At 59.1% G+C, this 12,494-nt stretch overlaps 1 protein-coding gene across 1 annotated transcript; it reads right to left on the bottom strand.

Annotated features, from left to right (window-relative positions):
• Positions 1-1,015: 1,015 nt before the first annotated feature.
• LOC121153829 (G-protein coupled receptor 4) lies at positions 1,016-3,153 on the bottom strand. The gene has a single exon (XM_040976576.1). The coding sequence runs from the start codon at positions 2,919-2,921 to the stop codon at positions 1,821-1,823; it is 1,101 nt and encodes a 366-aa protein (XP_040832510.1). The 5' UTR covers positions 2,922-3,153; the 3' UTR covers positions 1,016-1,820.
• Positions 3,154-12,494: the final 9,341 nt, after the last annotated feature.

Below are 12,494 nucleotides of genomic sequence, written 5' to 3'. Positions count from 1 at the left end.
CACTGCACCTTAGCCCCTTGCATCTGCATCCTGGTCGCTTTGGGGCCTGGTGGGAAGCCTCCCAGGTCTCTGCCTCCCTCTCTTCTCTGACTGCCCCTCTCCTCCCCCCACCCCGTCCCCGCCAGGCACCAAAGCTCTGGCTTCCTGCATCTCGCTGCTTCCTCACGCCCTTGCCCGTCCCCCCCCCCTTCTCTTCCGAGTGTGGGTTTTTCCATCCACTGAGAGGGACTCTTGTGCAGTCAGGGTGTGCATAGTCTGGGCATCTTCCCCGCCCAGGGGGAGCCATCCTTGAGTACCTGCCCTTATAGGAGGGGAGAGTTGTGGCAGGAGACCTGACCGGAGCTGAAACTCCTGCTGCCGTCGAGCCAGCCCAAGGGACTGACATCATCGGGGCCATTGCTGGTGATCCCCCTGCCCCAACAGGCCAGGGGAAGGGATCCCGGGCCATCCCCAGGGGCGTGGGAACTGAGGCAGAGCTGGAGAGAGGAGAAGCAGGCCGGGCCAGCTGCGGTGCTGACTCACAGGCCAGCCCAGTGGCCAGCCCCGCTCAGGGGCCTGGAGTCACGGCCTTGCCCTAGGCCCATGGGCTCCGTCCATACCAGGAGCCCTTCCCGAGAAACCTATCCTGGGATGTGGGAGGTTGTAGCTGCTTCTTGCCCCATTCCACCCCACCCCTGGGCCCCAGCCAGGATCTGTGCAAGTTAAGTTGAACTTGCTGCACATTGGGCTTCCAGCTTCTGCCCTCGCCTCCCCTCATCGACTCCCCAGGTGGCAGCCCGCAGGATCCGTCCATATGTAGGTCACATCGTTTCTGTTCTGGGCCTCCCATTTTTCTCAGAGCTGACTCTCCCCCATGCCTGTTCCCTCTGCTGACCTCCCTCCACCTTCAGGTCTCACCTCCCCAGAGTCCTCCTCATTCCTCCAGGTCACTTTGTGTCCCCCTCAACTGGTTTACCACTCCCCTTAACATTGAACAATTCCAAACATCTATTTATTTATTTCTTTTACTCGCCCATCCTGAGCCACAGAGGGCAGGCCCAGCACCCAGGGTCCCCAGCACCACCCTTGCCCTTCATGGAATTGTCAATCCACTTGGTTTTGTTTCCTTCAGTGGGGGGAGTGGGGGCTGCCCTGCTCACCCCTCCTCCAGGCAGTCTGCCTGGATTATCTAAACCCAGGCTCCCCTCCTTTCATCCTGGTCCCTCCCAAAGAGAGGGCAGCAGAGCTTGACACACACCACAACTCGGCAGTCACCCACTGGTCTCTGTAATCAACCGATAGGCAACCGTCACTGCTCAGGGGCCGGGGAAGGGGGGCGGTGCTTTCCCACGTAGGCAGGGGCGCAGCCTGGGCTGTCTCGAGCTGCAACATGGATTGGAGCTGCTGCCAGAAAACCAAGTCTGGCTTCTCCCTGGGACGACCGCCTTCAGCGCTCTGCAGCCCCCTCTCCCTGGACGGCACAGATTTGCGGCCCCTTGTGGGGACTTTGTCCTCCCTTGGTCTTTATCTCCTGGCAATCACATGGACTTTGGTGTTTGGGTCAATTTCCTGTTAGCCTCTTCCGGGGAACCCACCACCACCACCACTCCCACCCAGACCCTAACCGGGGCCCTGCAGCTCCTGTGGGACAGGCCCAGGGCTGTGGGCTGGCCTTGGTGGAAGAAGCCAGTTGACCAGTAGCATACCAACCCGTTCTCCTGGCGTTCTTATGAATATGCACACCGTCTTATTTACATACAATTTGCATCAGCAGGCAGGGAGGGTCAGGGGTGATGGTGTTGGTGGTGGAGTAAGGGAGGCTGATTTGCCCCAGGTGCAGTTCACTTGGGCAGCAGCGGTGGCGCTAGCATCTTCAGCTGCACCTGCTCCCCGGGGGTGGGTGGTGTGGCAACCCAGCCAGCCGCCGCTGCTCCTGCCGCGCTGCCCTTCCTCTTGGAGGTGAGTGGGGTCTCCAGGGTGAGAGAAGCCGTGGCCATCTCCTGGGGCTTGTCACTGGCCAGGAATCGCAACAGGTCGTGTAGCGCCTGGGCCACGTCGCCTCGGGCACCCTCGTTGACCAGGCAGTAGAGGATGGGGTCAGCGACACAGTTGAGGCTGGTGAAAGCCAGCGAGCTGTGATAGGCGGCGAAGACGCGCTCCTCGAAGCCACAGTCCCAGGGGCGGCCCAGGTAGACAGCGCTGCGCAAGAGCAGCAGGACGTGGTAGGGCGCAAAGCAGACCAGCACGATGGCGATGAGGCCCAGCGCCAGCCGCTTGATCCGGACCTTCTCCCGGCGCTCGGTGGACACGCTGGCCCGCACGGCCCGCAGGATGCCGCGGTAGGAGAGCAGCATGAGCGCCCACGGGAAGAGGAAGCCGGCGAAGACGCGGTAGAGATTCATCCAGGCCACCCAGCCTTCCATAGGGAACTTCTCGAAGCAGAAGGTGTGGTTGTAGCGGTCGCGGAAGAGCTCGTCATGGAACAGGGGCGCCGAGTTGGCGCCCAGCTCTGTGGCCCAGACCACGGAGCTCACGGCCACGGCTGTCTTAACGCGGCGCAGGCGCGCAAAGCGCAGCGGGTGGGCCACGGCCAGGTAGCGGTCCACGGAGATGCAGCAAAGGAAAGCGATGCTGATATAGATGTTGGTGTAGAAGACGAAGCCGAAGAGCTTGCAGGAGCTGGGGCCGTGGATCCAGTTGTCGTGGTGCAGGAAGTAGTCGACCCAGAGCGGCAGTGTGCAGATGTAGAGGAGGTCGGCGACGCTCAGGTTCATCAGATAGACGCCCAGCTCGTTGCGTTGGCGCACCTGGCGGTAGGCCGCCCACAGTGCCAGGCAGTTGGTGGGCAGCCCCACGCCGATGACAAAGATGTAGAGGGACGGGGGAAAGAGGTGGTCCACGCGCGAGTCCACGTGGCAGCCGTCCCACGTGCGGTTGCCCATCCCGGGCGCGGCTTTCCAGGCGTCCCCCCTGACCCACAGGGGCTGCAGGGCCACGGGGGGCGGGAGGCCATCGGAGCACACCCCCCAAGCCCCCTCCTCGGAGGCTCAGGGGAACGGCAAGGGGGGCCAAGGGGCGAGGCAGAGGCCGAGGGGTGGGGGATCAATAAAGGGGTCTGTCAAGGAGTTTCTAGACCCTAACCAGGGATTATGGGGGAGTCCTCACAAAAGCTGGCCTCAGCGGGTGGTGGTGCTGATACGGGAGATGACTGTGGACGACCTGGAAAGTCACAGTGGGGCAGTGTATAGTGAGGTGCAAGTGGTGCGGAGTGTTCTAGAAGGCAAAGGAGACCCACAGGACAGTGCAGTCAGGGAGAGCTGGAGAGACCAGGGTGACATTTCCTAGGATGCCATGCAGGAAGTGAGGAGCAGTGGGAGAAAGGAGGTGTTCCCTCTCCCGGAAAAGGGGATATGTGTAAAAGGGAGGGGTTCTCAGGAGACAGGCTGCGGGGGACAAGAAGAATGAGGTCAGAGGTGGAGGGATGGAGGGGGCAGGAGACCGACTCTGGCTTGGTCCTGGTGCCGTCCAAGGGACTGGGAGGGGAAATGGCTCCCAACCCAACACCAAGTTCAAGGCTGACCGGCAGCAGTGCCTGTGGGGGAGGAGAGAGGACAGCGTGAGGATGTGTGGACACACCATCCCAGCCCCCTTGGGTGTCTGTCCCAACCGCACAGCTCAGAGGACAGCCTGGGAGAGGGGTCACCTCCTCCAGACAGATGCTAAGATCAAGACGGTGGCAGGGTGGGAGAGGCGGGGGACAGGGCTCAGCAAGGTGGATTGGGCCCACCCCCACCCCAGACCTGGGACACACAGCAAGGCAGCGGGCTGGGACGAGCCAGCTGCCCCCACGCGGCATGTAGAACAGCCTTATCCTGTCAGTTGATGTGCAATAAGTGTTCCCCATCCTCAGTGCTTGCCCTGGGCATCACCACATGGACCTCACCTAGGGGGGCTGTGCTCCACCCCGGCCAACTGAGGTGCAGAGTGGCCTGAGACCTGTCCAGGGTTCTGGGGACGGAGGGGACAGCTCCGGCCCTGTCAGCTCTCTCCTCCGGCCACTGCTTCAGTTCCAACAAGGGCTGGACACAGAGAGGCCGGGAAGGGGCTGCTGGGCTCAGTCCAAGGCAAAGCGGGGACACCCCTCCTCCTCCAACCTCACAGGGAACCATGGCCTGTGTGACCCCTGGCTCAGGGGAGAGCAGCAAGCAGGACCCAGAACCTGGCCATGGTCAGGGGTGCAAGACCCTTGTCACAGGCACCGGCCATGTCATTCTGCCGGGGTCTGCACGTGTTTGGGTGCGGGGTCCCGAGGCTTTGGGCCATCCTTGACTGTTTTCCCAGGCCACAAGCAGGGAGCTGGATGGGAAGTGGAGCCGCTGGGACACAAACCTGGGTGGCATCGCATACTGGCACTGGTCCTTAGTCCCAGCCCAAAACCCTGGGACTCTGCACCCGCATGGGAGACTCAAAGAAATGTCCTGACTCCTGGCTCCTGGCTCTGTATCGGCTCAGCTCCGGCTGTTGCGGCCGCTTGGGGAATGAACCAGCAGATAGAAGTTATTTCTGTCCTTGTGTCTGTAAATCTGAGTCTCCAATAAAATGGCTAAAAAGAAAGTCACAGAGAGAGGAGAGGCAGAAATCTGTTTCTTTGGTTCACTTTCCAAATAGCCGCGACAGCTGAGGCTAGGGGAGACCTAAGCCACGCCAGGAGCTTCTTGAGGGTCTCCCACATGCGTGCAGGAGGGGTCCTTGCACTTGAGCAGTCCTCTGCTGCCTTCCCCAAGTATGACAGCAGAGAGCTGGGCTAGAAGTGGAGCAGCCGGGACTTGAACCAGTGTTCAGATGGGATGCTGGCACTGCAGACAGCAGCTAAACTTATGGCACCACAGCGCTAGCCCCTCCTTTTCTCTTTTTTTTTTTTAAATAAGATCTTAATTGGAAACTCAGTGTGAGGCAGTGAGAAGGGGGAAGCGCTCCATACTCTGAGGATGCGGTGGGGGAAGGTGGAACTGGAGAGCTCGGAGTGCCTGGTTCTATTCCCAGTTGCGCTCTCCATCCTGGTTCCTGCTAATGTGCATCTGAGGCAGCAGGCGATGGCCCAAGTGCTTGGGCCCCTGCTGTCCTTGTAGGAGGCCCCGACGGAGTTCCAGACCCCTGGCTTTGGCCTGGTCCCAGCCCTGGCTGTTGCATCCCCATGTGGTGGATGGACCAATGCATGCAAGAACCCTATTTCTCCCTTCTTAGTTGCTCCACCCTTCAAACAGATCTCTTTCTGAATAAATAAATGGATAACCCTTGGCCTGGGCGGGCTTCCTCCTCTACTTCCTCAGCCCCTCCCTGTCCATCCAGAACGGGCGAGTCTCCTGGGCAACAACATCTTCAGTATACAGGAGGTGCTCAATAAATGACCAGGCACAGACGCCTCCATGACACTTCCCAGAAACCCAGAGCCAGGAGCACCCCCTGGGCAGCCCATTCCCGACTCACTCTACACCAAGGCTGTAACCCCCCACCCCCGCCAAGTCAGGCTCAATCCAGTCCTCATGGCCGCCCCAAGGGAAATGGCAGGCAGGATATGCCGGCGTCACAATCCCGGTGAAAGCTTATGGTGGGTGCACTCACCACCCCCCCACCCAGTGGGGTCCTCAGAGCTGCGGCCACGCCCCACGCCCCACCCCCCACCCCCACACCACTGCAGTGTCTGGGAGGGGCACCTACTGCAACTGGACAGCAAGATCTTGCCCTTCTCTCTGGGGTCTCTGTTCCCCTCACCCCCACTCTTTCTCTGCCTCTTGGTCTTCCCCCTCCTTCCTTCAGGGAGGCGAAGAGACCCTCAGGGGACCGGTTCCCCTTCAGTGAGCCGAGCACAGCACAGCAGAGAAAAGCCCCAGTGAGTGGCCCGTGCAGTGTCCGGGCAGCCAGCAGATCCGGGAGCTCCCGTCTAGCTCATGTGGTGGGGAAGCTGGAGGGGCCCCTTCTCTATCCCCACACCTGCATCTCTGTCTGTCTCCTGAGCGTGGCCCAGGCTGGAGCAGGTGCGCAAAGGGCAGGAAACTGGTGTTACTTCCCACTGCTAACTTCCTCCACGGCAACCACAGCATGGCCTCGCCCCTTCCTCTTCACCCTCCTCCCCCTCCCCTAATGCACCTACTGCTTACAGATGCTGGACATTGGAACCTGAGGCCCAGAGCTTCTTGACCAGGTCATGTCCAGGGACAGGGCAGGGCCCCTTGCTCCGTCTTCTCTCTCCCATTCTGGTTTCCCCGGGGTGGGGCGCTCCAAGCTCTGGGAGAAAGTGCTGGAGAAAACGGTTTCGCCACAACCAGTGGAAGCAACCCCGCGGACCCCCCCAGGCACCTCCAGATCTCGCCTAACCTTGCTAGCCGGCCCCCAGGGGGTCAGGACCTCTTCAGTTGGGAACAAAGCTAACTTCCTTTCTCAGCCTCTGGCAGGGTGAACCCCCAAGTCTCACACCTTACAGTTAGCTCTGCCTGTCCCACAGGCTCCTCCCATTCCCTCCCTGCCCCTGCATTGCCCTGCTGGCCCCATGCAGAGATAAAGCCCTCACGTGAGGCGATAGGATAGCAGGCACCAACAGACACGGCTCAGACCCCCGGCCTCTCTCACGGGCCCCAGCTGCCCGGGTTCAGATAAGTCTCCACACCCCTGGGAGGCCGGCCAACCACCCACCCAACCCCCAAATCCAGCAAGGCTAGGGACAAGTGATGCAGACCCCCACAGCCCCAGCTCTCACACTCTCTCACCGGCCTGTCGGGCGGTCCGCCCCTTCCCTCTGTGGGCTCCAGCCGCAGGCGGCCCCAGGGGACTGGCCAGCTCCGGTCTGCTCATTAGGGAACGAAATGTGATCACAGTGCCTTGCCTCGCTCCCCACCTGCTGTCCTGGCAGCCACGCAGCGGAAACCCGGGTGGGAGGGTTAGCCAGGCCACCCAACCGCCCTGCCCAGACTCAGTTTCCCCATTTTCTATGGATGGGGCAGCAAGGGGTGGGCTCCACTATTCCCCAATCCCCAGAAGGAAAACTTGGAGTCCTCAGCCCTCTCCTACATCTGCATCCTCCTGATGTTCTAGATTCCACGTTTTCAGATCCCCAAGTTCTATAGTTAGCCTGGTTCTACAGAACATTCTAGAACATTCTAGACCTTTATGTTCCTTCCATTCTATTATGAAGGCACCCCCCACTGGTCAGTGCCGGCCCTTCCCTCCGATGTGTTCAATACTCCAGGAGCCTTGCATTCCAGGATTCTCAAGTTCTATTGTTAGCACACTCTAGGATTTTTCTTTTTTTCAAACATGCTTTGACTTTTAGAATCTATTATTAAACCTCACCGATTTTTTATCTCGGCCCCACAAACGTGTGTTTCCCTTTTCCTACAGAAATAGGAGCACACGCTCCATGCCCCCCCAACCCTCCCCGCACCCCTGTTGGCTCTCCTGAGCCCTTCAAAGTCCCCCAGGCGTGGATTCACAGAGGCAGAGTGTGGTGCTGGGGACACAGCCTGGCACCCCCTGCCAACCTGGGCCTGAGAGCTCCCCCCACCACCTGGGGAGGGCACCTCAGGCACCCCGCCCGGCCTCTTCACCCTCTGCTCCTCCGGGTGCCTTGGCCCTCCCGGCTGACACCGGCTGAGTTATTATTTGTCTAGACACAAACCAAATTACAGGCCCTGTCCCTAGGGAGGGAACAGTGGGCTTGCAGGGCAGGGTCAGAGCCAAGGGGTAGGGGTTCACCCCTGTTTCCGCCCCCCCGCCCCCATATACCTTGCTCCCTCTCTTGCTCCCCACCCCAGCACCACCCAAGCTACAAGGTTTGGGAAATATTTTTCTCTCCTCAGCTCTCAAGCCCTCCCTTCTGGGTGCCAGCCAGGCACGCTCACCTCCCCTGGCACCCCTTGCCGCCTCACTGCACGAAGCCTCATGTTCCCCCCCCAACCCCCCCAAAAAAGATAATCCTCCTTAGCGGCGACACAGGAAGCCAGAGCTCTGGATTTAAGCTCCCCTGGAACTGCAGTGGGAGCCAGGCACCAACTCAGTCCAAGGGGACTTGTTCAGGACTCAGTTTCCCTTGGTTGAAGCCATGCAGGGGAGGGGCAGGCAGGCACACAGAGGGGTGCTGTGCTTCAGACAGTCCAGCAAGTCTCCAGGAGCTCTGAGCCCAGATGCAGGACCTGGGATCCCAGACTGCTCCCCCTACGCACACCTGCCCTTGCCCTTGAAGTTGGGTCCTGCCGTCACCAAGAGGTTTAGGTTCAGGCTTTCTGGATTCTCAGTCCCCAGGATTAAGGAGTTCCCTACCAGTCTGCCCCAGTGTAGCTGCACCTTAACCCTAAACCTCAAACGTGGGTGGGGAGATCTCTGAGTAAGCTCATGGTGGTCCCCTGGGAAGGCATGGGGGGATGTGGCTCCGTCCTCTTCTTGAACCCCCCCCAGCCCACACACCTATTCACACACACATACACACAGAGGAACCGTGGAGCAGGCATTGCGGTGGGTGGGGGAAATGGGAGGGTCAAGTTCAAGGTGTGTGCGTGTCTGGGGGACTGAGGCCAAAGTAGGAAGGAGTTAATGATGGCCCAGCCAAATTCTGGAAGGAAGTGAGCGGAGGAAGTCCACCCCACCTCCCAGGCAGGAATTCCTGCAACTGGAGGGTAGTGGGGGGTAACTGGACAAGGGGGTCGTCCAGGACACAGTGCCCCTGAGTGCATTTGTTTCAGGTCACGTTCCCCGTTCCCCTTGCCCTCATCCCTTCCCCCAGGAAAGTTCTGGGATGAGGTTTTGCAAGGGGAAGAAGATGAGGCTGAAGGTGCGGAAATAAGGTCTCAGACCGGGCCACACAGGCGACACAGAGACGGGAAGGGCGGACACTGGCGGGCGCTCGGGAAGCCGGGGTGTGTGTGTGTGATTGTGGGGAGGTGAGGGTGGGGGCGCCCAGGGACAGCCAAGCCGAGCTGGATGCTCCGCGGTAGACCCTGGGACCCAGAGCCCGAGAGACACACCCGGGAGCTCAGAGACCTGCATGAGGCAGTGCACCCTATGGGGACGCGGGGCGCACGGTGGGCAGCGGGGGCGAGGGCACGGCCCGGCCTGGGGGATGGCCGGGGCGAGGGCGGGTGCTTACCTGCACCTGCCGGCTACTGGAGGAGACGCGCGCCGGCGCCTCTGTCCACTGCGAGCCAGGTCCGACGGCGGGCAGCTGCGGCGCGGGGACCCAGCGGGAGCCCCCGCGGGGCAGGACAGCAGCGATTCCCTCGGGGCCCCGGGGACCGGAGCCGCCGGCCGAGGCCCCGCCTCGCCAGGCCCGCCCCCGTTAACTCCTCCCCTGCCGCGCCCCCTTAACCCCTCTAGACCGCCACCCCCCAATGCAGGTTTCTGGCTTTGGGGAAAGCTCGTCCACTCCACCCTTGCCCGCTGCTGGGACAGGTCCCGTCTGGGAGGTCGGGACTCGCTGCCTATAAATGCTGCTACGGTACCAAGGATATCCAGCCCTGGGCTGGCGTGGGGAGACTTCAGGGAGCAACCCTGAGCCGTCTCGGGTCCACTTCCCCCGCCTCCAAGCTTGGGACCACCACCCCCATAGACTCCCAGAACTTACAACTTGGCCGCACCTCAGGATGCTAATAACCTCGGGCGGTCTCAGTTTCCCCTTTTCTTGGCTCACGGAGGTCCGGACACCTGCCAGCAGCACCCAATTGATCGGAACCATGTCACTCAGCCACCCACACCGCCCCTTTCCTTCTCCCGGCTTCTCCTTTCCTCCCACCATTCCCCATCCAGCACTGGCCCCAACCAACATTTTTTCAAACATATTTTTTTTTGAGATAACGTTTTAAATTTCCATTATGGTCAAAGGCTTCCTGGCTTGCACTAAATAAAGACTTCAACAGAAGAGAAAGAGGCCAGGGCTACAGACAATAACCAACACAGGAGCTGTGCAACCTCAGACGTCTACATTTTAAAACGGTCACATCATCATTAAACTTATAGTCATGATGGCCAGGCACTGTGATACTGGAGTCCTGTGGGCATTTGGGGCTTGTTTCATCCAACATCAATTCTGTGGCTCCAATCAAACCCCCAGACAATCATTTAGCAGCCTTTGTAGTTCCTGTCTTCCTTTCCTTGGCCACCCTCCCCGCCAGCAGGTGTATCCTGAGAGCAGGTGTATTCACGTGGCTGTGTCTGTCAGGGGTGAAATATGCTTTGTTTTCAGCGAGTGAGGCGATGTTTAGTCTTTTCCACCATCAGCACCTCCTTCCTACAGCATCTCTGGGAATTTGTGACTGCCCCAAGGACTTCAGTTATTATTATTATTATTTTAATTATTTTTTTCTTTATTTCTCCCAGAACTTTGAGTTAGCCCTGCAATGTAGCACTCCAAAGGAACAACTCTGAGATTCCTAAAAATTTTGTTTTAATCCTTTGCATCAAAAGTGGGGCCTGACGCAGTGATCTGATGCTTAAAGTCTTCGCCTTGAATGCACAGGGATCCCATATGGGCACCGGTTCTAACCCCAGCAGCCCCACTTCCTATCCAGCCCCCTGCTTGTGGCCTGGGAAAAGAGCCGAGGACGGCCCTGGGACCCTGCACCCACATAGGAGAAAGCTCCAGGCTCCACTTGGGGAGTGAATTATCAAATGGAAGATCTTCCTTTCTGTCTCTCTTCCTCTCTGTATATATGATGTTGCAATAAAAATAACAGAAATCGTTTAAAAAAAAAAAGTGCCTGATTCTTCAGGGAACAGTAAGTGCAGTGAGGAACAAATATGCCCATGGAACTCACCGCCAAATCAAAACTGTTGCCTTGTGCCCCCCTTTGCTGTCACCCTACTTTACTCTCAGGTTACCCTCCCTCCCTTCCTTATAACCCAAGATGAGTTTCATGGGTTCCAGAACTTTGTATAAATGAAAGTCATACAGTTCCTTTAAAAACAAACAAAAAGTAGCCACTCTTGGCATCGTGGGCTGTGTGGCGTCCAGCAGATAACTTCACCTCCCTGGAGCCCTTGTCCCTTCACCTGTCTCCATAGGGACAGACAGGCAAGGACAGCTGCTTCCTCCAAGCGACCCTGGATAGAACTTTCCGGAAAAACTACACATACAACTCCCCTCCACCCAGTTGGCAGGTCAGTTCCTCCCAAGAACAATTCCCTCCCCCACCCCCGTTCTTTCCCAGGCTCCCCTTACAGGTCCCACGGGGATTTTTTGGGATCCCGGAAGGAAGCAAGGGTGACTTCTAGAGTAGTGGGCTCCCGCAGTGTGGGGCAGCCACGGTGGGGCGGGGGCAAGTCCTTCCCCACACTCCCACTTTGGGCTGACTGCAGGGACAGAGTTTGGAGCGCAGTCAGTGGGAACGAGGTGTGGGCAGGGAGGGGCATGACCCAGGGTGGCAGGTGCGGGGAGGGACCCAGGAAGCAAACATCTTCTTCCTGCCCATCCTTGGACCTCCTGTGCAGGCCTTCCCTTAGCACTAGAAGATGGAGACCAAGCCCTGGGCATGGGAGCCTGCCCCGTCCGGGGTCCCAGGACCCAGAGCAGGGGCCCAAAAGCCAAACCTGGACTTGGGGACACGGTAAAGGCCCCCCAAGCGCTTCCCCAAGTGAAACTGTGGAAGGCAAAGTTTTCCAAGCAAGCCCAGGCTGGCCATGAGGGGGCGACAGAGTGCCGGATCCTCCCAACCCCCTTGCAAGCCAGTGCGTGCTCAGCTGAGTCCCCCAAGCTCCCCCCACCCCGGGAACCTGGGTTACCAGGGTCCAAAGGTGGGGAGCAGAAAGGCAGGCTTCGTCCCGGGAGTGGCAGGAAATTGGCCACTGAGGCCTGAGGGTCTGGAGGGATGCTGGGATGGCCAGTCAGTAATGCCACGTGCAGAAAGGCTGGCAGGGCAGGGCTTGAGGGAGGGGCGGTCAGAGCCAGCAGTTGCTGGGTGGGTGGCAGTGGCTGTAGCCCCGGAGGTTGTGAGGGGCTGGGATGCTGGCTGAGACAGCGAGGGATCTGCCTCGTGGTTAGACCGCTGCTTGCATCCTTGCTCCTTACCCAGCAGGCTTGGGCGCCTCTCAGCTCTGCTCCAGGTTCGGGCACCCCGGAACAGGTGACAGCTCAAGTACTTGGGGCCAACGCATGGCATGTTAGTAATCTGGAGAGCCAGACTGAGTTCCTGGCTCTTGGCTTCGGACCTGGCCCAGCTCTCACTGTTGCAGGCATTTGGGAATGAACGAGCTCGCTATGTCCGTCTCTCCACGCCTTATTTATCAAGTAGAAACAATTTTTAAAAATTAAGAGAAGGATCAGAAATGATGGAAAAAGAAAAACTTCTAATTTTGCTTTTTTTTTTTTTTTCCTGTGGTGCAGCAGACTAAGCCTCTAACTTGCAGCACCAGCGTCCCATATGACTCTGGTTCGAGTCCCAGCTGCTCTACTTCCCATCCAGCTCCCTGCTAATGGCTTGGAAAAGCAGTAGAAGATGGCCCCAAGTCCTTGGACCCCTGCACCCATGTGCGCG

This window comes from Ochotona curzoniae, unplaced genomic scaffold (genome assembly GCF_017591425.1).
Source record: "Ochotona curzoniae isolate NIBS_2020 unplaced genomic scaffold, NIBS_Ocur_1.0 contig_2699, whole genome shotgun sequence".
Taxonomy (NCBI): Eukaryota; Metazoa; Chordata; class Mammalia; order Lagomorpha; family Ochotonidae; genus Ochotona; species Ochotona curzoniae.
The sequence above is the reverse complement of the archived record's forward strand: the minus strand, read 5'-3'. Positions and strand labels throughout refer to the sequence as shown.